The sequence below is a fragment of the Topomyia yanbarensis genome, chromosome 3, assembly GCF_030247195.1.
Source record: "Topomyia yanbarensis strain Yona2022 chromosome 3, ASM3024719v1, whole genome shotgun sequence".
NCBI lineage: Eukaryota > Metazoa > Arthropoda > Insecta > Diptera > Culicidae > Topomyia > Topomyia yanbarensis.
Genome location: NC_080672.1, coordinates 270,181,184 through 270,208,752, shown reverse-complemented (window position 1 = coordinate 270,208,752; position 27,569 = coordinate 270,181,184). Strand labels below are relative to the sequence as shown.

At 36.4% G+C, this 27,569-nt stretch overlaps 1 protein-coding gene across 1 annotated transcript in view; it reads left to right on the top strand.

Annotated features, from left to right (window-relative positions):
- The first annotated feature begins 3,968 nt into the window (after window positions 1-3,968).
- LOC131689961 (protein N-terminal glutamine amidohydrolase) overlaps window positions 3,969-27,569 on the top strand; it is a 96,941-nt gene continuing 73,340 nt past the window's right edge. Inside the window, exons 1-2 of the mRNA XM_058975378.1 lie at window positions 3,969-4,964; window positions 5,042-5,271. Of these exons, the coding sequence (XP_058831361.1) occupies window positions 5,201-5,271 (71 nt within the window). The 5' untranslated portion in view covers window positions 3,969-4,964; window positions 5,042-5,200. The remainder of the gene's footprint in view (window positions 4,965-5,041; window positions 5,272-27,569) is intronic.

Sequence of the window (27,569 nt, the reverse complement as noted above, 5' to 3'; positions counted from 1 at the left end):
CATTTGATAACGTCAATAAGTTTACGCAACATCAACTTCTTTTGATGATTTTTCTTGGCTATAGTACAACCAAAATTTTGGTAATTACGATTATGATTGGGACGGTAACCAAACCAAAAATTCTAATGTAACACCATGTATATATTCGGGACAAACTGGATTTTAGAAAACACAAATAGTTTCATAAATACTAGGTTTATTATTCGTAATGTCAGGAGCTTGGTCACGGTTTTCGTAAATCGTTCAGTTCACGAGATCATGACCTTTTGTTCATGAATTTATGAACTGATTTTTTCCGTGTATTGCTCGGTGAACTTTCAATGTAGAGACATGCCACCTTCACTGGCGTTTTCAAAAATATATGCTCAATAATATACATTTGGGCAAGAAATATGCTGCCCATAAAAGCATAAGAGCATAAGGATTTTTTTCGAAAATGAGTTATATGTTGGATTGTATTCTGTACCACCATTGAATCACAATGCACAAATAAGATTACCAGGTTTGTTTAGTAAATATTGAAAAAAATATCAAAACATGGTTGTCCCATCCATAAGGCTGAATGGAAATGGAAATCTTGAACAGCGTTTATCTCGGCTTGCTGTTTTTCAATATGAGACTCTTATGCTTTTATGGGCAGTATGTATTAATTAGAAAATAGGCATACATATCAAGTGTATGAGCGGCCCTTACCTTCAGGAATGACTCCGTACAATGCAATCCAACTAAAAACAGTATTATAACGAGTTCACCGATATGTGAGCTACAACACAAAATTTACTGATTGCGAATCGATTGACTACTTTTTCTTAAAACCTCGGAAAACGAACGAGAAAACTTGAATTTCCGTAAGACTCAATGTGGGGTTAGACCCTTTTGGACGCCAGCTAGTACTGGGGTTACCTCCATGGTCAACTTTGACTGCTAATAGAAAAAAAATCCAAAAATTATTTTCAAAATTCTTGTATGTGATTAATTAGAAATATCAAACAATGTAAAAATGTCGATTTCGGAAAAAAATTTGGACGCCAGCCATTCAAATTTGTAAAAATCGGTTAAGAGTTTGCTGCGAAATGGGGCAATAGCTCGGGAGCTTGGCGATTTATCCCCGGAGGCATCAAGATCCGTCATAGGTGGCCAATGTTGTCAACACTACTTTGATTGGTCATTAGTGATCTAGACCCGCAAATCCAAGTACTGTTGAACGTATTTGAATAGGGGAGACTGAGGAGACTTGATCCCCTTTTTTATTTTTCAGTCCAACTCCGTGGAATGATAAAAAACTATGTATTTTTTGTAGTTTTATATTGTTTCTAGGGATGACTAATAATCATAAAAAAATTACATGGAAATATTATACTGGACATGAGCTATGAGCATTTCTGGAAAACAACAAAAAAATGGAAAATTCTTAGATTAGTGGAGACTCGATCCCTAATTTGGGGACACTTGATTCCTTTATGAAAACGTGTTTAAAAGAGCATGTAGGGTAACAAGCCTATTTTTGCCCTGTTTCTACTATCATCCTATCCATCTGAAGCCTTTGGTTAGAGCAGCGTCTGCCATCTTTGCTCAACGCATTGACTCAAATGGTATTGCGATAATGGGGGTACTCGATTAGAGATTTTGCTGCGCTCAAACAGAAGATTTTCACAATTCTCAAGACAATTTTGTTATTATATTGGCTCTTAATACGAGGCGAATGACCTTAACGTTAAAACCTCTATAATCGAAATAAAAAAAATGGACCTTAATAACAAATCAAAGAAGCTGAAATAATAAAATTATTGTAGTAATAATGTGGTACCCTTCTTAATAGGGCAAAAACGGGTACATTACCCCATTCAATTTTATAAACGGATTGTAGTATTGATTAAATTGTTATGATTAGATATTGTTATTTTTGTTACTACATATTACGCATCTCTCACCTGATTTTTTTTACGAATTCCCCAAATCTCCGTGTAATTATTTGAAAGCTGTCTTTATTATGGTTGAGGAACGTCAAATGTGGGATGAATGGTTGCTACGTATACTGTAGTAAACAATTACAGTTATGTTTCTTTACGATGAAGCGTTCATTTTTGACATTTTTTATGACAACAATGACTTCAATTGTTCTGGTGTGAATTTGGTTCTTTTCAGTGGTGTGTATGAAGTATGGCGAAGGGGATCAAATCTCCACGAATTTGAAGGGATCAAGTGAACCCATAGCATCTATTTCAGCAAACTTTAGTAAAAATATAGTTGAACAAAAGAATCAGCTCAATCATAACGAATTTATATAATTGACATTCTCCTGTAATTCTGTATGCAAAAGTAGAGTATGTAGTGGGTGATTTTATCACTTTTATAAAAATTTGAAAATTTGAAAAATAAATCTTCTTCAGTTCTTCTGAGACTTTTTTTAAATCGGTAAAAATTCGGTTACACAAAAGACCAATTTCTTTTTTCTGTGTTAATGAAATTTATGTTTAGATAAAACTACGCAACTTTATAGCGTATTCGATTAATGTATTCTGATCCGCCTTTGAGTTACAATGATGGGATCAAGTCTCCCCGGGGATCAAGTCTCTTCAGTCTCCCCTATGTGTTACATCATTAGGACCTCATAGGGTTATCAGTGTATGTGGAAATTTGCCGTGTGACCGCACTCTTCAACCCTTAATTCCGGAACCGGAACTCCGATAAACGAAAAATTCAAGAGCGTCTTATTGGGCCATTATACAGTTCATTTAAAATCAAGTTTGTGTAAATCGGTCCAGCCATCTCTGAGAAAATTTTTAGTGTCCTTTTCCTGCATTATATGACAGACATTTTGCGATCTCGACGAACCCTCCGGGCCTCGGTTGAAAAGTCGATTTTTGGAGAGATTGCATAGCCTTTCTTTATATGAGAAAGGCAAAACTGATATTTTGCGTTCAATTCAAACCATTCGATGCATCGGACGTTGAACAGCTTAACATTTTACAAGAACATTTTAGCGCAATACTTTCTTTGGCAGTTGTTGGGCATATCCCAGACTACCCATATACATTATAGGTTGCATTTTTCCCGGATTTTCCAGGGAGTAGACACTATGTTATTACCGCGTTTGGATCCGAAAAGCAAGACCATAATTTACGTGATCCTTTTGATAACGAATGATGAAACCTTGTATGGGGTACAGGCATAGCGTAATGGATAAGCCGATTGGCTTTTATGCAGTTATGCGTTACGTTTGATGTTACTTACCGAAGCTTTCGCAAGAATTCATCTCAGACAGAAACCATGAAATCTAACCAAAATAACAAAGAGAATAGGGAAAGAGACGAATAGTGTGAAGCCAAAAATACCTTATTGAGCAGACCAATCGTGCAATGTAAATAAACATTACTCACGCCTGAGTTGGAGGAGATAAGTATTGTACATCTATCAAAAAAGAAATTTCAATTTTCGTCAGAATTTGGTTTAATCGTGATTGTGAGGTGTATTCTAGAGTATATGTATGAGTAAAAACAAGCTCTAGAATTATTTCATCTCTTTGTTTCGAAATGCGCATCGTTTGATAAACAAATCCAACGATCGACAAAAGGTTTGTTTTCAAAATATAATAGGAGTCATTTAAAGTGCTGCCTGTGGAAGCGGTTGCCAAAATTTTAGTGTTGAAATCATCATAAAGGTAGTGTTGCCGTTTTGACTGATTTTCACTCTTCGTCTCTTTCCCTATTCTCTTTGCAAAATAACACACTGAGTTGTGCGGTGTATGTTCCGTTTCGTTTTCGTTACCCTTTTATACCAATTCACTCGCTTAGGCGTTGCGGCGGCTGGTAGCAACATATCGTTTTTCTGTCACCCAGTGAGAGTAAACCTCCCGTGGTTGTACATTCTGCTCTGAGTTGTCCATCGCGTTTTTAGTATCCTTTTCCTGCTCAAAGCTCAACTGGGTAGCAAAAAAATTGGTTTGACTGGTGGGTGGTGTGGTGTTTATGTTGGAAAATTTGGATTTTCCTGCCGGATGACGGCTCTCCCGGCTTTTTTTCGCTCTCACTGCTGGTGTTGACTGCTCACTGGGGTACCATCAGAGTAGCAGGCAGAAGTCCTATACCTTTCCTGCATCGGTCATCATAACACATTTTCCCTTGTGATCGTAAGCAAGCGAAACTTTTCCTCCCAGTGTGTGGCGGAGTCGCCTGGTCCTAGCACATATGAAAAAGTGAAGTTAGTACCGAGATTTTGTTTCCTACCATCCGTAGCACAATATCCTATTTCCTGGTCGTAGTGTATTAATCTAAGTTATTTAGTAGATGCTATAAGATCCTCAGGGATGTGAAAAAGTTCAACACTTAGTGGTTTGTGGATTAATGTGAAGAAGGGTGAGAAAAAATCACTTATTTGCAATCTGCAACAAAGAGTGTAGTGGCGATTTTTATGCAGGATTAAAGACGTTCGAGCAAGTATCTGCTATTTTTTTCGGTGCCGAAACTAGTGCTAAATAGTTAGAATTTCAAATTTATATTGTTCTACTACAAGAGGACTGCTTATGTTTCGAAAAATATTTCTGTGTGAAAAAAGTGCAACAGTTATCAGTGCAAAAGTAGAAATCAAAATCCACTGTTGGTCAGGGAGACGGTAACAACTAATCGCCTAATGCATTAGCCTTGGTAAACAAAGTAGGTAGTGTTTCCTTAAACTATTACTCCTGCTCTGAGGCTTCAAAGTATTGGAATCGTCAAAGAAAAACGAATGATTATAAGTTTGTTCGGGAACCTTTTCTCGTTTCACTGGCCTTTCTTAAATTTGTGTTAGTTGGAGAAAATATAAGATTCCTTTATCCCGCGTCCGGTTAATTTTCCAACAAATAAAGTGTTTCGAGAGCTTGTGTCACACAAATTCCGATAGCAGTTAATTTTTCTCCAGAAAAGTGTAAAACTAATGTGGCAGCGTTGTTCAGTTGTTTAGGCGTAAAATACAACCAGAGAAAGGTGACCTGTGCATACCAATGTATAATTGTCTTTAGTCCTGAATTATACTTCTTACCACCCGTGACTTGGGACTACAGGTAGTGCAGATTGTCAAAAACAAGAGCGAGTGGAAGAAAGAGCGAGCACGCGAGTAAAACTTCTCTCGACCCGTGACCCAAGCTTTTCTGCTGCGGAATTCTGTGGCACCCCCTGCTCCTATCACAACCAGAACCAGAATAACAACATTAACATCGAAAATGTCGGCGAATGATGCGAACTTTATGCTGTTTCCCAAAATTGGCGATTGTTCCTACGATTCGTGCTACTGGTAAGTATGAACTAAGGTGCTTTGAAAAAAAGATGACTTGTTGAAGCCGTTAACGCTTGGCTTAGTCATGTTTCGGTTTCTTGTGCGGATTTTCGGACCATGCTTCACATATTATTCAATGGATTTCAATGTCGTTTAGGAACATATTTCCGTACACAGCTAGTTCATACTGAGTACATGTTGCATTTCGCTTACAGCATTATTCGAACACATTGTTTTCCTTTTCGAAGGTTGCTTGAATAGTTACTTTATTAAAGAATGCATACTGCTAGTTAGACGGAACTCTGTTCATTTGGCGTTTGTTCAATGGAGCTATTTCAAAAGCACAATATTCCAATGGGTTGCATGATGTATATTTTTTTACAAAAAGGTATTCCTTATAGGATTACTAATCTAGTTAAACTGGAATGCCGAGATCCGTTTATCGGAGCAAACTAATTTCTTTGTTTAGTTCTTATTCGACCAACTAGTAAACTAATCCGCTGGGTATTTGATGCGCGTGGGGAATAAATACGCATGGTCTTGTATGAGTGAATGATGACTTTTGAATTATGTATGAGGCTTGAGACTTGACAATTCGCAAGAAGAATTCAAAACCAGTTACCAATTTTCGGCAGTCATATCAGCACGAAGAACAAATGTTTTATTGTAATATTCATTAGTTTGTTTTGAGTCCCTTAAATCATCAATAAATCATTAATTGTTCTTATTGTATTGAGTACTTGCATATGCTTTGGAGTAGTCCATGCACTATATTACTGTCACGTTAATCATATTTCTTCATGAGTATATTTTATTGCTTGGTTGCTGTATTTGTTGCTTGATTATTGACGCAAATAGTGACAAGTTAGTTTTTTTTCGTTCATATTGTTTTCAATATTGTTCTAGTAATTAGCGCAAAAAATGCGCACATGTCATCGGTTGTATATCAGATATTCAGAGTTAGCCGTTTCAGGTATTTCGGTAGGGCTTATTGTATACCGTTTAAAATGTGCCAATTGTCCGTGGAGAAAGAAGCCAATACATTATGGCCAAAATTTATACATGATAAATAATGCATTTATTACGAAACCTTTAATTACATAGATATGTTGACAAAAGTCTCAAGACATTGAAAATAATTGCCTTTCATTATGATGTCTCGTTTTTGGAATGTTATGTTTCGGCGGAAAAGGAACAAGGAATAAGAAAATTGTTCACCTGCCGTTTGATTCCATTAAACATAAGCACGGGAGGTTTGACTGTCCGGAGCTGAAGTTGATTTTTCTACAAACCGGGCATTTAATAAACGATAAACCTATCATAAATTCTCGTCAACCGGCTGCCCAGAGCAATAAACACATGATAACACTTCTGAGAGTTGCATAGATCGTATCGCTAGATTTGTGTAACTCTTTACCCCATTCTACTATCAAAAACTCCTGGCAAACGTGGAGATGCAGAGGTCTCCATAATAACGTTTTTTACACTAACATTCCTTCCCTTCCTCAATGACTGTAAGGACGCAGCCGGCGACGTCATTGGCAAATCAAAGTATAGAACTCTCGAAACGTGCACATTGAGGATGGATAGATACTCCCAGGCCCAATTCGTTGAATCTCTGTGCAAATTTGCTTGTTTTGGTCAATCACGGAGTAGCAACTAGGAATTGTATGGACACCATGCTCTTGTTCAATGCTAAGACCCATGTGTTTATTAGACTTATTGAAATTCTTCTGAGGTATTTTGAAATTTGATAAGAAATTGTCTGAAGCAATGAAGACACGATTTTGCCAGCCCACGATTTCGTCAGTTTATCGATATCACCCAAACTTGATGTTCATAGAGCATGGTAAGGTCTAGATTTGTTATATTAGGCGAAGGGGTGTTAGGGGTTTATTAATAGTTGATATATAAATTACGACAGGTTTTAAAGTAGATGTTTTACTTCTACTGTTTTAATAACTAATTACTAAGCATTTTTATCAAAATTTGTGGTAAAAATTCAATAGAGAGAACTAATTATTTGACATATTGCAAGGATATCTAGTCAACTCTCGTAAAAATATGTCGTGTTATCTACATACACAATTAAAATTGTACTACTGACACAACTTCCTATGCAAGCCATTTGTCCTTGGGGGGAGATTATACAAAACTGTTCTATTTTGTTACTTCTCACGAAGATTCCATCTTTTCGGTAAAGTAATAAATTCCTATTACCGAAAAGATAATAAGCGGTGGAGACAATCTTTGAAAGCTATATGTGTCAATATGTGTGGAAAACATTTTTATTGAAAGTTTCTCTTTGATCCAAATATACTGAATAAGTTTCTTTTACGTCTTTAAAACGACAAACATTGACATTTTATGATGGGGTAACGCGAATAACTTTTAAAAAGGTCATAATAACACGAAATAATTATTTTTGTTGGAGCAAAATTCCAAATATCTCGATAACTATCGCCTTTTGGAAGATTTTTGTTAAATGCATTTTAATTTAAAATGATACTTAGAATTATATTCTCCCTCTCCTAGGTTGACGGGTTTGACGGTATCGCAAACATCTTCAAGCATATTTGATCATACACCTGCTTTAAGATGGTCATTGCATTACGCCTCGGTAGTGGTGCATCGAGGAGACCGAGAGGGCTTATGGGCCTTTTTCATGTTTTGTGTTTTTTCATACTCTACACCAGCCCAAACTAACAGTCAACTAAGAGCCTGTGCACACTGGCGTGGCCGATTGGCGGGTCGCCGTGGATTGACTTTTTCTGTGGGCTGTGTTTGCAGATGTTGTTCAACAGCTTAACGGCAGTCTTTGTGAGCACGGCTCGCAGTGGAAGTCATTGTGTGTCGATTTATCGGTCGACCTCGTCAACGTGCACAGGCGCATTAAAAAAATAACAGTAGAACCCTATTAGTTGTGTTGTGTTGTAATGACTATTCGCTGACATCAGACGTCGCCAGGTTTTAGAAAAATTGAGATGTACTTTCATACTCAATTGAATCAGATAAGTAGGAACGAACAACAAACTGCAAGTAGAATATTACACATGTCTTATTTTAACATCATGCATATTTGTATTAACATATTATTTACAGAGTTTTTGGCATTTTTCAATGCACGGCTAGCGACCTCAAAAAATATAAGAAATCCGCTTCAAGATGATGATTACAATACGCCTCGATAGTGGTGTATCGAGGTGGCCGGGAGGGCTGATATGAGCCTTTTTCTGTTCTATACCTTTCCTTTATTTACCCTCTCATAGCCGACAAACAACCAGTAACAAATAAATAACTGAGAAAGGATGTGGTATGTGTGGTGGTGGGCTATTCACGTATTGCTAGAGTTTGAAGTACTAATGTATGTCTTTCATGTGATGATCATGAATTCAGCTATATCCTGTACCTATCTAATCTATTACGTCTCTCATATGTTGTCCTTTATTTCTTCTTTTCGAGTCCTATACTACCATTCTACACCCGCCTTCAGCTGGGTCAGTAAAGATGGTGATAATGAACGTCTTAACACTCACACATTCTCAAACGCGGTCTCAAGCGGGACCCTACAAAAATGCCCTCGCGCACGCGATTACGAATCGATCACGTCCGGAAGTCTATCCTTGATCCTAGAAGCCTAGGTCCATGCCTTCAGCTGGACCAATTAAGAAAATATTAGACAACACGTCTCATGGCGACATGACCGGGAACTCTATGGACATAAACGATCCCACTCTCTGCCAGAATTCTAACCGCGCACCGAAAATTTAATATCAGACTCACGGTTCGCGCGACCATTCAAGAACACACGTTATAAAATCACGTTAGCGCACAAACATTAGAGCCCCTCGCGATTTTCCAAGCAACCTACGCCCACGAACTCGCAAACATGATAACACCCCGGTGATAAGGTGAAAATCTCAGCACTCGTAAACTTACCAACGCGATCTCAAGCGTCAACCTACAAACTCCCGCGCTCGCGCCGTCATGAATCGGGATCGTCCGGAAGTCTCTATCCTCGGTACCAACAATATAGGTCCTTGTTAATTATTAAAAAAATAATAAAATTTAAAAATAACTCCCATATCCACTAGACAAAACGTTCCATGGCGACATGACCGGAAACTCTAGTGATATGGGGTAGCTATCTCCCTGTCAGAATGTGATCCGTACACCGATAACTAAAGATCAGAATGACGGTCCGCGAATATATAAATGGTTTCAAAATCGAATTTATACACGCGAAGTCACATACACGCGAGCACACGCGACAAACACGTCAACATACGAACGCTTAAGCCCTTCGCGATCATCTACGTACACCTATGCCAGCGATCGCGTAAACTTGATAACACTCCGGCAATTGTGTAAACGTTTTAGTACTTACGAAGTTACAAACGCGGTCTCAAACGCGAACTCGCAAACGCGTGCGATCATGAATCGGTCACGTTTGGAAATCTTTGGCCTTCATTCTAGCAATTTAGGTCCATACATTCAGTTGGACCAATAAAAAAAATAAAGCTCATATCCACTAGACCACGCGTTCTACGGCGACATGATTCGGAACTCTAATGATATGGAAGAACCCACTTTCTTCTGGAATCTGAACCGTACATAAAAAAATTAAGTATCAGATTCACGGCCCGCGCGCGATCATTCTAGAACACACGCGAATGTGCGAAAGGCACACGGTTGAAATAGAATTTATACACGCGAAGTTACATACACGTTAGCACACGCGACATACAAACGCACACGCGATCGAGCACGTTAACGTACAAATGTTCGAGCCCTTCGCGATGATACACGCGATCGCGAGTCCCTGCGCCCGCACATACCTGAACCGTACAATGAATATCACATTCAGAATCACGGCCCGCTACAATTGGCCTAATGCAGTGTTTTATTGGGCGACATTGCCTGTCTCGTCTGCAAATTGTAGTATGTGATTCTGACGGGGAGCCCTTCCGAGAACCTAGCTCTACAGCTCCAGTAGGACAACTCCCGAAAAAAATGATACTTAGAATTATATTCTGTAATAGAATTACAGTTTTGTATGTCATCGATTATGAAATGTAGAAATATGTATAAAGTCATTCTTAGAAAAACTTTTTTACCGATAAGTACTCCATCATGCAATCACATTTAAAATGTTTTTCTCTATTGGTCTTTGTTGACAAAATATTAAAAAATCAAAAAATAGTTGTTTTGCTATTTAAGTTTTTACATAAATTTTTGTTTTTGTGAGAAATGACGCAACATTTTTTGTGTGTATTTTTTGTACAGGAGTATTGATTCCTTGTAACTCGTTCTCATATAGTTTTTCTGTATAAAATACAGTAATCGAACATTTTTTTTCAAAAGTAATGCACGTAGAAATGTCTACGCCCTTTTGAAAGATTGCTCTTGTATCAAAATATTGCATTTGACAGAGAAAATCATGGAGATTCATAAACCGATATTGACACCAAATTAGAGGTAATTTGAAGCTCTTCAATGTTAACCCATAAAAAAGAGAGAAAAATTTACTGTTTACATTTTAATTGTTTATTGAAGTAAATAGCTAAATAAAACTCCCCTATAACTAAGTTGACATTTTAACACCTACGAAGTTATATATGCGGCCTCCAGTGTTACTATACATATACGTTATTCCACGCGATCGTGAATCGGTCACATTTAGTTGGACAATTTTCAAAACAGATAGACGACTCTCTTATATTGTTTTATTTGAAGCAGGGAAAAGCTCCCTGGAGCTAGGTTTCATTCAAACCCTTCTCCAGCAGTACCTATTTTATTCATTAATGTTATTAGTTCAATAAGCTATCTTGTACTAGATAAGCACCTTAACTCTTCATTATAATTTACGAAAACAAGTATTGATGAAAGGGTTGTATACACGCGCTTTTCTACTGGATTACTTTGCGGTGGAATAGGATGGGGGCATGTGCTGCTGCGTACCTCGTCATGGAGCTGCCAGTGTTGGTCATTGTAGAATGAAACTTCTTCAATTTGAGCCATCACCTGTTAGATTTTGTTTCGATTATAAAGTTTTTAACATTAGGGTCATTGGCTTCTTTTGCGGATTAGAAATAATTGTCACTTTAAGTGCAGTGGATACTGAACCCACGTGAGCTGCATACAAGACATTAGGCCCGCCCACTCTCCACTGTTAGTTGTTTTATCTTATTATCGTTGACTTGGTGAAAATATTTTGATGTTTGAAAAATGGGAAATGATAAGAACAGGTGTTATTCGTCACCTGCTTTCAATTGGTTGTGATTTGGAAAATTTTGGGATCATTTTTCATCATTTTTTAAAGTTTACCTGGAAATACAATTTTCAAAATTTCTTTATGGTATTTCCGCGGAAACTATAAAATAAGACGAAATAAGACAAGATTAAATTTCTGCTGACAAAAAAAAAAATCGTCACAGTTATCTAGATGAAAGATGGGTTTAATTTTTCCATAGTTACGAAATTATCAGCAAAAGTCCAACAAGGCTCATTAAAGTGCTCACCATATGCCAATTTCCAACACAGAACTTTTTGAGACCCTTCTGTGGTCCTCAATGGCTGTGCGAACTTTGGTGGCGTTTGGTTTCTTCTCGGATTTGCGGATTGTGTTTAAAGTGTGTATGGAAATTAGTATGGAAAACACTATATTTTTGTCATCTCCGCATGTTCAGATCGCTATTTCACTCAAATTGGAAAACCAATCCTGTAAAAAGTTAGTTCAGAATGTGGTCAACATCTTTGCGTCAAACAGTAACTTGATAGATTTTTTTTACAAAAATGTGATTACGATTTTCAGATAGAAAAGTCGAATTAATTGTGCCTCTAACACCTGTGATTCAATCTCAAATATCTCAGAACATGTTCATCGCAATGGTTTGATATCTCAGAAATTTTTTCGGAATGATTTTTTGTATCAAATAAATGTAGTTGGAAAGTCAATAAACTGATTTAATTTACCTAACATTGAGATTGAACCATTCCGATACTAGCTACCACTTATATTTTTTGCATTTGATCAACCAATTGCCTTTAGCCATTAGACACATAATCAAGCCCTCATTAGTTCGATTTCCGGTCAGAAACGATAGTCAGTGTCACTAGAAGTATTTTTATCAAGTTTGTCTGAGCAGTCAAATACTTTACGTACCTCATTACAAATTAGTTAGAAGACTATTTGAATCACATTTGGGATCACAAAGGTAGCCAAAAAGTGCTGTACTCACTAATCATGATCATTTTTATTTTTTTTTTACATATAGCCACGAGCCAGTCTAATGGCCTACATACAAATGGGGCTTAAAATGTAGCACTCTACTGACATTTTTAATGCAAAAAGAAAATTCGCACCAACAATGTTCTAGTTTCGTTTCCATTAACCTATCATAGCGGTTGGAATCGTTTCGCTTTACTTAGTTGGCTTTCATTCTTCCTACTATAGCATCTAGCTATCGTTATGATGAGAATTGTGAGATTGATGTTAAGCATACATGGTGGACTCTGAGCATATCATGTAGCAAGTTTGAAAATGTCACATTTTATGCAAATTTAAGTGCCCTTGTTAGGAGAAATCCAACTCTGCATGGTTCTTTTGTTGCGCATATTCTCGACGATTTACATGTTTGGATTTTTATTACAGTTGTATTAAAATTCGACCCATGTTAGAGGTCAATGCGGGCATGTAAACGATTTTTCTTATACGTTGGTTGGACATGGTCTCACCATGTTCTGTGCTACTGGAAAATTTTCTTTTATATATGTAACTGTATGGATGTTTGGATTTGTTATACACATCATATCGTACATTGTGTTATTCTTTCCAGCTGCGTATGAAACTGATGATATCATGTTGTGCTGGGTACAGGCCACCGAATGAGCCAGACGTCGGGGCGCCAATATGTGTCTATATAGGATACACACTGTTAATTGCACTGAAGGCTTTTACATCACACTTTAGTGGTGAGACTTTGTAAGCGAGAAATCTCATACCGTAATAGCCGCGGACCGAAGCCGACATTCTTCGAGCCGGTTGGAATTTTACACATGTGCACATCATAAACCAGTGAAATCGTCTTAGGTCATATTTGCGTCTGGCGGTTTTTCTGAAAGCCCTAAAGGAAGTGGTCGAATTTCAGTATGAACCATTACCGTTTGAATATGGGTAATGGGTAAGTTCTTTAAGTATGCATACATATATAAATAATTATTGGACATTAAAATTGTCTAATGTGTTCAAAACATTAGACACAATATTGGAAGATGTCAGAATCCATTATCAACCTGTCCCAATAATGATTATCAAAGTTCTTGACATACAGATATCTAATAGGGTGGGGCATTGTTATATGGAAAAACGTAATCATAGCCACATCAACCGAGCACAGTACTTTTTTGGTACCTTTTGGGGTCCCAAAAAACTGTGCAAAATTTGGAATTGATTGGTGTTGACCCGGCGTGGCGCATTGCGTTTGAAATTTGTATGGAGATTAGTATGGGAAAACCTACATTTTTGCATTTTAAATTCTACAGACTACAATTCTTCCTGTAGTATGCCAACAAATATATAGAAGTATAGTCCAGGATATGCTGAACAACTTTGCCGAAGGATGTATGGTGTTAGAGTGTCTCTAAGTCAAGTTATAGCTGTTCAAAGTTCGATACATCGAATTAAATGCCAAAAATCATTTTTATTGCCAACACTGCAGGTGTACCAATGGTATTTCATATAGCATTCCAAAATAACATTATATATTTTATATTTACCACATTGGAATGTTTGGATGAATTATTCAAAAGCCTTAGCTCAATTTCATGAGTGTAGGTAGTTGAGCAATAGGGCGTAGCGAGGGGTGAGGGGGGGGGGGACTTTAATATGTAGAAATTCGAACTGGAATGTTGTCGAGTTGGAATGTTCAGACGAATTATTTCAAAACATTTACACAATGTCCTACGCATAATAGTAACAATGAAATAAAACATACTGCATCCTTTTACCTCGACTTTTATCAATAGAAGTTACGTTACAGACTGAATCAACTGATGTCGAGTTGATATGTCAGAGGATTGCATTGATTGTATTTCAGTTTAATACGGACTATGATTTGATGGGATGCTCATTTCGATGCTGTTCGATCACCTGAAGCAAAAATTGATGTAGGGATCTGGTGGATTTCATGTTGAAATCCAGAAATTAGCTTAACGCCTCGTGATCGAACAGCATAGAAATAAGCATGCTATCAAATCATGCATATTATACCGAAATATAATCCTCTGATATATCAACTCGACATCAGTTGATTCAGTCTGTAACGTAACTTCTATTAATAAAAGTCGAGGCAAAAGGATGCTGTATGTTTTATTTCATCGTTACTATTATGCGTAGGATATTGTGTAAATGTTTTGAAATAATTCGTCTGAACATTCCAACTCGACAACATTTCAGTTCGAATTTCTACATATTAAAGTCCTCCCCCCCCCTCACCCCACACTACGTCCTATTGCTAAACTACCTACGCTCATGAAATTGAGCTAAGGCTTTTGAATAATTCATCCAAACATTCCAATGTGGTAAATCTAAACTATATAATGTTATTTTGGAATTCTATATGAAATTCCATTGGTACACCGGCAGTTTTGGCAATAAAAATGATTTTTGGCATTTAATTCGATATATCGAACTTTGAACAGCTATAACTTGGCTTAGAGACATTCTAACACCATACATCCTTGGGCAAAGTTGTTCAGCATAGCCTGGACTATACTTCTATATATTTGTTGGCATACTACAGGAAGAATTGTAGTCTGTAGAATTTAAAATGCAAAAACGTAGGTTTTCCCATACTAATCTCCATACAAATTTCAAACGCAATGCGCTACGCCAGGTCAACACCAATCGACCCTAAATTTTGCACAGTTGTTTGGGGCCCCAAAAGGAACCAAAAAAGTGCTGTGCTGAAAAAACGATCATTTTGCCCCACCCTAATATCTAAATCATTGGAAAGCTTTAATAGTTCTGACGCCCTCAAAACTATACCGGGAAAGTTTTTAACATTTAGTATTAATAAAACCTTCAAATAATTCAATATTGTTAGAATTGTTGATACATATTTTCGTAGCTATAGAACGTGTTTTAAAGCTGCATACGGAATTATTATGTATTGTAAGACGTAGTGTTAGTTCAACGTGCTTGTATGATTGTTGTTATGTAGATGTTAATATAATCAGCATGGGATGAATTAGTAAGGGGCACCGAGACTAGTTGATGGTGTTTTAATTTTTCATTTTTTAATCTGTTTGATTTAGGCAGTTCGCGAAAAATAGAACTAATTGCATTAAAAACTACATCTAAAAATTTAATCAATGTGATAGAATTTTTGTGTCAGTTTTAAGCACGTTGATTCTAATAGATTTAAAGCAGGTTTTACGAAGCATGTTCTGTCCTAACCACTTTTATTTTCGGTAGCTCATATGTGACGCGGAAACTCCACCGACTCACAAACAAAAGGATCTGCTTGGTTGAATTTGATTAAATACTTCAGGAGTATAGGTACATATTTGAGTCTAGGTACATATTTGTGTGTACGTTTTTTTAGAACGTTACTTGAGGCTTGTTTTTGCATAACGGAATAGCAGAGAGATGATGATGTTTTGTTCCACAAAGGCACATTTCCGTTCGCGGTATGATGTTTTATTTGGTGTCGCATCAAATTTATCTCGAATGGATTTTTAATAGTTAGCGACAGCCGTGGTCGAATATCAGAATGGTAGAAGGCGCTCGCTATGGCCAAAAAATGCCAAAGCTCGGTCATAGTCTCCATCGGCACATCGAACTGTAAAAACAGAATAAAACGAAACGATAAAAACCAGAACCCCCAAACTGGTTAGTTGTTATAAAGATGGGGCCAATATTTGCCTTGATTTTATGACAGTATTTTTTGAATCAAAAGACGATGCCTCCTTCTTTCCTTTTATGTGCTCGATAGGATAGAAGGGTTTTTTTTGCATATTTCCGAAATTGAAATTTTATTGTTTCTTTTTGTTCTGCTTCATGTAACGCTTGTCACTGGATGTTTTCGTAAAATGACTGACAGATTGAAAGGATACGAAAGTGAAGGAAAAATAGCCAATACTAATCTATATAATGGAACTTTAAAATTACTTATAAACAAAAAAGCTTAACTCTCTTTTTTTCCTTTTTTATTTCGACTATGTTAGTCACATTTTCTTTTTTTTACATTTTAACGACATTCAATTAGCTAGAGATTACTGGGTAGGGAAAGTTATGAAACTTAGAGCCATAGTACTCAAGTGAGAGCAAGGATGTGAAGTAAACAGATCGGAAAACTAGAAGTGGCAGGGTCATTAGAACAGGCTTAATATCGTACATGCTTAATCTTTGTCTTCTGTTAATGAGGGTCGAGCTCGAGCTAAGCTCGACCCTCATTAGCGGAAGACAAAAATTAAGCCCGTACGATATTAAGCCTGTTCTAATGACTCACTTCTAGTTTTCCGATCTGTTTACTTCACATCCTTGCTCTCACTTGAGTACTATGGCTCCAATTTTCATAACTCTCCCTACCCTGTAATCTCTAGCTAATTGAATGTCGTTAAAATGTAAAACAGATAATGTGACTAACATAGTCGAAATAAAAAAGGTATGTGTTTAATTTTACAAACTCCACAAATTTTCGAACATTATTCATAGTTCCACTGTTGACTCGTGATTGTATTCATAAATTTAGGAACATTTTTTTGTGGTCCGATCATATGATGTGAACCCTTTGTACATGGGCCTAATATTTTCACGTGAACAATTTTATGTAACAATTATTCGTGGTTCATTTTTTTGGCTTTTGAAGTATACTAGTCACTTATTTAGAAGATATCCCTAATAATTATCACTTTCTTAAACTCAGATCATAATAATTCGCAAGCGTAAACCATTGCACCTTATTTATAATATTATTCATGGATCTAATCTTGCTTCGTGGCCTGGTTCCTGATTCATACTATATTGTTTACTATCTTATATTTGTGCCCGTTAAATTATTCACGCAACCACAACATATGTTTCCACTTATATGATATAGGTCATATAATATGTAATGTAGTAGTAATATAGTTTGATTGTTTTTAGAGAGAAATAATATTGGAACAATTAATTATATTAAACTAATGATTAAAAAATGACAAAGATCTTAAAACTAGAAATGATGTTCAATAAACTAGAGGGAGTGATTGAAATTTATTAGACTATTTTTTGAGTAGTAGTACAGTTGGGCATTTTTAACGACAGTATTGAGTTTCTGCATTAAAACCGGAAAAAACGAGGAAGGCAAAAATGCTTCGAGGAGATACTCAGGAGGGGGGGGCAACTTCCTCCTTTTTGTTATTAAAGAGAGTGGAGTGAGGGTGGCCAATGATAACAGGGAGAATAATAACTTTTAGTTTCGAGCAAACGGGAGATCAACAGCATTGATTACAGACTCGGACGGTCTTCATCAGAAGACGACAGGTGATCTTTCCTGAACCGGGAGGGGTTCTTCCAATCGGTTGCATAGTACGGCTCAGATGCAGATTGGCAACACACCGTGTCTCATGTGTGATGTTTGTGCTGTAGGTCCCGTACTTGTTAACCCATTCGACAGAGATGTTTCGTGTCACCTTGCAGTCGCATCAAACCGTAGATGGTGTACGGTCGACATACGCGGAAGAGGGCACTTCTGAGAATGATAATAAAAATAAAGCTAGTGAATCTGTGGAAGGGCATCCAATAGTTAAGATCTGGTAGAACAATACTCGGCGTATGCCCAGACAATATGTTTGATATCGTGATAAACGTCGCCACAAGCGCAGATACCAATACGTCGAAGATGAGCGTCTAATGTGGACTAGACATGTGCCAAGGTATCATACGAATGAAATCCTGACTCACATTATTTCCTCTAAACCAGCGGTTCTCAACATTTTTCGTATTATGGACCTCTTAGAAATCACTCTGGGTTGTTGCGGACTCCCATGGAAAAACGTCGATTTTGTATGCTATCAATATGCTATTTTCAGTTTGTTAGGAAACAAGACTTGAAATTTCAATGTGCACTTGAAAAATATATTTTTCTTTGCGGACCCTCAGCAACGACTTCATGGCCCCCTAGGGGTCCGCGGACCCCAGGTTGAGAATCACTGCTCTAAACCAAGGTCTCGATAATATCTTCAGGACAATAGAATGTAGTCACTGTTCTAGCTCTCCATTGCTCCACGATGTCTGCCAGCGTCCTCTGACAAGAGATATTGAAAAACTCATTGAAGGCCCGCCTTAGTACACTTCTCATTACGCAGGATAGACAACGCGAGCAGACCCAAACGAAGGTAATTTTATCTTACAGATAAGTTACGCAAGAACTTCCATATTTTCTCCAGAAAATAAGGAATGTGCTTTCTAGGTTTCACCGAGCGAAGAGCCTTTATTGGACTGAGGCTGTCCGAAACGATAAAATAATGATCGGTGGGCAAAGTATTAATGATCCTAAGGGTGTACTGAATGGCAGCAAGTACTGCGACGTAAACTGAATCAGGATCATTGAGTTTGAATGAGGCGGCGAGGTTTTGGTTGAGTATACCGATGCTAGTGGAGCCGTCGAGTGTTGAATATCTTGTTGCAGTCGACTTCTTGAAATTTACCATAAAAATGTTTGGGATCAATTGCAGACTTATGCTAATCTCATCTTTCATGAATGTGTATTCTTCGAATTTTCGAGTTGAATCAGAAGCATGACATAGATTGATATGGTTGGGATAATACGAAGAAGAATTGATATTTTGTGCCATGTAATCGAAGTACAACGACATAAATCGAGTATGAAAATTGAGGTTGACAAGCCTTTCGAAATTTGCAATTACTAATGGATTCAAGATATCGTATCAAATGAGCAAACGATATGAGAGCAAATCGACATATCATTTGCCTGCTTCAGACTATTTACCACCACCTCAAGCTTATCAGTGCCAATTTCCTGTATTTCTGTCACGGCCAAATATAGTTCCGTCAGAGCTCGAGAAATATGTAATAGATTTAAAAAAATTGTCTGGCCCGGGAAAAAGATAACACATAAAACTCGGTTAAGAGGCATGAAAATAATTTGAGCCGGGGAGTCGACTTTATTTCGATCTCCATCTTACCTTGAGGTGGATTACTGTCGATCTTCACTAATGTTTCTTCTGATCGAAGCGAACCTTAGTCAAACCCTCAATACAGCCCAATCGCTATTAAAATATATGAACTGACAGTGGTTGAGTCTAAAACCAGACTTAGCCCTTCCTTACTAAATCGAGACCAAGATAACGGATATTCATGGCTCTTCGAGATTTAACCTGCATGAAAAAACAGTTAGCTTCACGCATCGAGGTACCGACCGACCACAGCCTACCCGGTTTCTTAGATAAAAAGACTTTACAATCCCGTAATTTCCTATAGACTGATTCAAACACTGAAGAAGAATTCAAGTAGTAATCGATATTGCCGGTATCTGTTAAATAGTGAAGTGCAAGTGCATTTAACTATAAAAAACATAGTGGAATTAAAAGGAAGAAAACCTTTGAAATATTCCGTACATTAGTACGTACATTGTATCCTGTAACAATTTTAATTAATGATAAGATTCAGTACCACTACCGGTAATCTATATTGAATGCATTTTGTTTCAATCCAGTACCTTTATTGACTTTTGTATAGGATTCTTAAAATGACCAATCCCCTGCTAGATCAATTTTTTTTGCATGTTAAGCTCTCATCGTAGACCACACCGTCGATTTCGACTTTGTGGGTCAGCACGTAGACATGATAATCATACGAAAAACGTATCAAACAAACGATCTCGTTTGCCTGCTTTCAACTAGTTGGAACAACTATCAGCTAAGCTCGGTTATGGTCGAGTAGTATGTCGTCAGATCGTAACGGTAATTGTACGCCTTAACATTTTTTCTTCGTGTTCCTTAAAAAATATTTCCGAAAAACTTTACGAAAAAGTAAATTGAAAATTCTTTGAAAAATCGTCAATATTTTCGATAATTTTACTTCGGTATGTTTTGTAAGGTTTTATACTTCTAGTTATAGACGTTTATATGAGTTTGTCTAGAAACCTGGTCATATTTTCCCAAGTTTCCCTTTGTTCAGACAAAAAACGCAGTTCGGATACATTTTTGGGCTCTGCTGCGTAGAATTACAAACTAGTATATACACTGTACGTAACAATGAAATTGACGAGCGAGTTTCCATTGAAGTGGATTTATGCTATAGGTACATGAGCAACAAAATTTCCACTGATGTGCTTCAGGATTTGATATTCTTATAGGCCAAAATGCTGACAAGAAAATATCCGAGTTAAATGAACATGTTCAACGTTTACATAATGGAAATGTTTTACGATTGTGATAAAGTGTATTATTCATTTCTACAGTTGCAAATTTCCAGTAGCATATTGTAGGGTATTGCATCTGTATTCACCCTATTCCTATTATCACACCATTGGTTGTACAGCACATTGGCATCAGTGGTAGAGTGAAAATTAGGACATTCGATACGAGTTTTCGTTGCGCTCAAACACTTTTTTTATTTCACTGTTTTCTATAAACGAAGCAAATGTGTTGATACCTATTTATAGACATTCCATCGATTATAATTCGAGAAATTAACAAAACTGTGTTAGACTTTCCCCGATGTTATTAAAAACGCCTAAATAATATAATTACCCTATATATCATATTTTCAGTTCACCGTTCAGATATTATAATTTGAATCCCAGTTCACAATCCGACGATGTGTGTTATGTGGGAAATTCGCCAGTAGGGCGAATATGCCTGATGAACTTGATGTTTTGCATAATAGAGAAAGCATGGACGCTCATGGTATATTTTCATACGGTGTTAAGAAAACGAGAATGTTATTCAAAAAACCAACTCCTGGAAAATAAAATTGTGTAATTCGAAATGTGTGATAACAAGTATTATCTATCATTCGGAGAATATCTATCTAACTACCTAATCACTACACATTGAGATTTTGACAAAATGTCGTAAAACAAACAATTTGTATTTTCAGAGCTTATATATCCACCAAAATATTTCAAAAATGTGGTTAGGCATGTCGTCTAATAGAATACCTCTATGATCGTGCCTCGTTCGAACAAAGGATACTTATTCGGAATCATAATTTGCGTATAATGTTTGTCATCCCTCTCGCGTGGTGTCAGATGATTCTAACGAGTAGCACAAAGTCACATGCCTGATACAGATATCGCATGCGTATGTAACCGGCATGAAATGACCATTTCTCATAGAGAACTCATATGGCGCGTATACGTTCTGGTGCACAAAACTACTGGCTGTAAATGACACTCCAGCCAACCGTTCACAGCGCTAATTGCCCAGCGAAGAGCGGAAGGTAGACGATGGGCGAAAACCAATTCGTTTACAAACCAGGTATTGTAGCATAGCACGAAAGCACAGGACTGACTTTCGCATTCGCTGGAATCGTGTCACGATGATGTTTTAATAATTAATTTCTGCATATTTATTCCGCGGATATACTTGGCAGTGGAATGGCAAAGTGGAGCTAACTACACACTACTGAACAGCTGGATAGGAATTCGTGCGACAAATAGAGGCTCTCATCCGGTCATAGCAATAGGTTGGTTGTGGCAATAAATTACACAGTCCAATTGGACTAGAACAATTTTTTTTCCAGCTAGAATATCAAGGTACCTCCAGAAAAGACGAATGAATGCTTGACGTTATCCGATATATAATCCATTGAGATTATACAGTACATTATGTCTCATAAAAATAAAATTTTATGCTGTAATAGAGGCCTCAGTTCTCTGTTGTGAAATGTGCTTTATTTTCGTCCATAACTTTTGATCGGTTCATCCAATTTTGATAGTTGAAAAAGCAGTCAGCTTTTTTATGTTTGTATGTTTCCGTTATCTTGAAAGTATCAATTCTTTTCTGTTCATTTTAAATTTCTGAAAACTAGGAGATTGCCATTTGAAATTATTATTATATTGAAAGCAAGGGGAACAATTTTGTAGCTATCTTAACACTAGGAATACATTCGATGCACAAGAGGGAATAATTGAAGGAGGAGAGGGGTCAATGAAGGTTGTTTTTAGAATTAGTAATTCATTTTTTAAAAGAAAGCAACAAAAGCAACACAGCTAATTCCGTGCTTCAGTAGATCAATGCACGATGAATTCGAATCGGTGACTACATCGTTGATCTCTACTTTGTGTGCAGGCATGTAGACGCAACAGTCCTTCATAAAATTCTCATTCCCTGTAATGCTATTTGCTTGATTTAGACATGAGTAAAGCCATGTCAAGTGATCCTCGAATTTTTCGCAAAATCACCGATCTTCATGAGGTATATTTTATTGTATAGGGATTATGGTGATTAGCTTTTGGTATAAATATTTCGTTACAATTCCTTTTTTTCTTTAAGATATTAACCCTTAAACTTTATTACATGATTAAATTGAAAATTTTATATCTCAAAAACTACTGAAGATAATTCAATAAATTTTTGTACACTTATGGAATGATACTTGCACTATCTTATAAAAATATTTTTACTTTATAATTGTGTGAATAACGGTACTTTGCATCTATTTAAAATTTTCAATTGTATTTTTTCTTATGTTCTTCACGCTATATATTCTCAAAATGTATATCAAATTATGCGGCAATCTTTCACCTTTAATAATCTGTATTTATAATTTTTCATTTTTGTTCCTATCGAGAGTTATAGAGGATTTTGTAACAGTGCGCTCTTTCAACGCACGGCCCACTTTGATGCAACCCGCGAGAACGTACATATTGGCAATGCCGCACGTCGCATCGTCCTAATGCGCATCGCTTTGAAGAAGCGTATCTCATGTTCAAAATTGGCATCTCTGAGATTAAAGCAAAAAGACAAGCTTTTCTTTATGGATAATTGAAAGTGAATGTTTTCTGAGTAATTTGCATGCTCTTTAGCGTTATTATATTGTTCAGGAGTTATTAAATTTTCTGTCACTCAATACCTCGGACAAGCGCGCTCGGATGTTGCCATCCGATGAGCAAAGTTGAGCAGTGGGCATGTTTTAACCTGCGTTGACATATTTTTCGCAAATTGACATACTCCACCACGTTTTTTTTCAGTTGGTTCGTCTGAGAAGTAGCACGGTATATTGCGAATCTTTTCTTAAATCCACATTGCGACTTTTCAGCCATGCGCCATTAGGTCGTGCGTTAAATTACGCGCTCATTTGATTTGCATCAGTGCGAGTGAGAAAACGTTTTGACGTTTGTTTTTGTTTCGATTGCACTTGAGTGTTTCCCATATAGAGACAACTCGACGAAATGCTATATTATCTGAAGATAGACAATATTTGCTCAAAAAAACATTCGATTGTTTTATGTTATAAATATGGGTCGATCAGACGAATGATGTATTCCGTTAAAAAATTTCATCAGTATGTTCGTCGTATCTTGTTTTTGTGGCATCCATGTGGAGTGATAAATTTAAAATTATATTGGTCAACACATGTGTAGCATATGTCGTAATGAGCGCAAAAAATACAACGAAAATAAATATGGACATGAACAAAACACAACTTTCGTTAAATTTTCAATTTTACATCCCATGTCTATAGTAATTGGTTCCTCTATAACGCGTTTAAAATATAGGAAATTTTACACGTTTAATTTTCCTTCTTATAGGGTTTTTGCCAAAGTAATGGGACTGGAATATTCGATGACTCAACAGGTACATGCGGAAAACTGTAACGATGATTTTGAAATAAAGATCGTAGATGATTAATTGAAATTCGATAAAGTAAATAATATCTTACTAGAACTTAGAGAACCACCAATTAACAGAATTAACAGAAGCAATATTGATAAAAAAACCCCAACATCGATGCGATTGAACAACAGATTTTATGTAAACTTTTTTCACAAGACACATCGTTGTTTAAAGGTAATATCACTCGGTGAAAAAAAAACGTGAAATAAAATGCTGTTGACATAAGATTTTCCATTTTCATATATTAATGTTGCAGACTAAAAATGAATTTGGATATAACGTAGATGTATTTTGACTAACAAAAGTGTTTTTAAAGATGTTAATTGTTAGTAACGTTAAATTATAATAATAAAAAATATATTACGCAACTATAATTTTTGTTGTGCACTTCGGTCTAAAAAATTTAACGCATCTCAAAATATCCAGAAAAAATCACCTTCGATAATCCGTATAGAAAAGTTTGCCCTTTTGCGCTAATAGAGAGATGTGATTTCTTTTAGACATGCGATGCGCACTTTCCACGCGATGCGCATTCTGACGAAGCGACGAGCGACGTTGCCAATATGTACGTTCTCGCGGGCTGCATCAAGGTGGGCCGTGCGTTAAAAGAGCGCACTATTACAAAATCCTCCATAACTCTCGATAGAAACAAAAATGAAAAATTATAAATACAGATTATGAAAGATGAAAGATTGCCGCATAATTTGATATACGCTTTGAAAATTTGTAGCGTGAAGAACACAAGCAAAAATACAATTGAATGAATGAATTGATGTACGTTCTCGCGGGCTGCATCAAGGTGGGCCGTGCGTTAAAAGAGCGCACTATTACAAAATCCTCCATAACTCTCGATAGAAACAAAAATGAAAAATTATAAATACAGATTATGAAAGATGAAAGATTGCCGCATAATTTGATATACGCTTTGAAAATTTGTAGCGTGAAGAACACAAGCAAAAATACAATTGAAAATTTTAAATAGATGCAAAGTACCGTTATTCACACAATTATAAAGTAAAAACATTTTTATAAGATAGTGCAAGTATCATTCCATAAATGTGCAAAAATTTATTGAATTATCTTCAGTAGTTTTTGAGATATAAAATTTTCAATTTAATCATGCAACAAAGTTTAAGGGTTAATATCTTAAAGAAAAAAAGGAATTGTAACGAAATATTTATACCAAAAGCTAATGACCATAATCCCTATACACTAAAATATACCTCATTAAGATCGGTCATTTTGCGAAAAAATCGAGGATCACTTGACATGGCTTTACTCACATGCTTTCACAATTCAGACGGGTTGAATTCCTCAATCAATCGTTTGCTCAGTTAACCGTTCTGCGTGTCTCTCAGAAGAATGATCCGCCGGGTACCTTCAAATGTCTAGCGTCAACTGTTTTCATAAAGTCTCTCGAGAAGATGCTCCGCTCATCGTCTTCAAATACAGCGATGATGAAATTATAAACAAATTTGCAGTCCTACTCGTCCAGTTTGTGTCAGTGGAAAGTTATACAACTTCTGTTGTATTCAATTTTTTATGTAAAATCGTTCATTCTTTGAACCTGAAATCACCGCGACATATTAGCTAATACAGTGAAGACCCGATTTCATTAGCCCCCGATTTTATCAGCTTTTTGACTCGATTATGTCATCCTCATATGAAAAAAACATTAAACCCTTTCTGGAACATACTTTTCTTATCTTAAAGATGCCCAATATGCAAAAAATTCATTTTTTTTTATTTTGCACTGGCCCTTAGGTTCATAAATTACGTAACGCTTTTAGGGGGGGGGGGGGGTTCGACAAGTTCTGACATGTTGTGACATAGGAGAGAGGGGGAGTAAACTAGATTGTTACGTAACATGTTTTTACCGAAGAAATATTTTTTTCATGGAATTTGTTACGTAATAGGGGAGGGGGGGATGAATAAATTTGTGACAATTTGTTACATGGGGGGAGGGGGAGTCAATTTTGGGCAATTTTTACGTTACGTAATTTATGAATGGTCCCTTACTTATCCTTAAGGGGGAGGTAAGGGCTTCAGCGTGACAAAAAAGCCTTTTTGAGATTTTTTAGAAATTTGGATGAAGCGAATTGATCGAAATTTTTGTTCATTATACTGAATCATTTCAATAACATTTTGGACTTTTTCTATGCAAAAATATCGACAAGCGACTCGGTGACGAAGCATTTTTTGGAACATCTCTAGAAAAAACACGATGTTATCATTATGCTGAAAACTTATACATCTGACAGTTATGACTTTTTGCCACCAATCGGTTCAGCAACATTTGACTCAAATTTGATAGTTACACGGTTGTTGTATGCTGATACTGATGAAAAATCTGCTACATTGAAAAGTTTGCGAACACGCCGAAATCCTCATGCATGAGGTGGCCTTTTCTCTAATAGAAGTTAGGAACACCTAAAGGGCACAATCAATATTTCGTGAGGTTGTGAATAAGGTATATTAACCATAGATAGTTACTTTAGTGACGGTGAAAGAATACACAATAGGGCATTGCAAAAAAAAAATTTGGATTCTCAAAGCCCCCCCCCTCTCATATTGTGATAAATGTCAAAGTAGTGTCACTTCTCGTGGAATTTTTGAAAATGGTGCTATGAGAAAATATGGAGGAAAAATATATTAAATGCTATAACTTTTGAAGTAGCAATCAAAAAATTACAATTTATACCTCTTTTTAAAGGAAATAACCTTAGTATTGGAAAGGAGGTATTCCTGTTTCTATAAAAATACGGAAAAGTGGGGTACTGAGTCATTTTGACCACAAAATCCCCTATTTTTTAAATTTTTCTGCTACGTGGTGCAAACCATACATATTTTGCAGTTTTTCTAATGCAAAAAAATCTCAGAAATCGAACGGAACCTTTTTGACCTTTGTTCAAATACGAGAAGTTGGGGTTTATAGGGCTTTTTGTCATTCGTATTAAATTTTATCACTTTCTCGTGCATATATCTCTATTATTCTTCATTAAATTTTCATAAATTGTACCATACCTGGAAAAATAGGTGAAGTTGAGGTATTAGGACCAAGGATGCAAAATGCCTTTATCGGTACCGTTTGCATCCCTGATTAGGACAGTTAATGAAATAAATGTAGTTTGTAGAGTAAATGTCAAAAAATTTGATGTTTTTGAATTTTAACGCAAACGAATCTATTTTTGTTTTATTTCTAAGAATTTTCCACGTTCAACAAGGTACAATTTATTCAAATTGAAGGAAGAGAAAATGATAAAATTTAATATAAATGACAAAAGGATTTTGGGGTCAAAATGACCCAGTACCCCACTTTCCCGCATTTTTCTAAGAGCATGTCCATTCCAATACTAAGGTTATTTCCTTTAAAAAGAGATATAAATTGTAATTTTCTGATTGCTACATCAAAAGTTATAGCATTTAATGTATTTTTCCTCCACATTTTCCCATAGTACCAATTT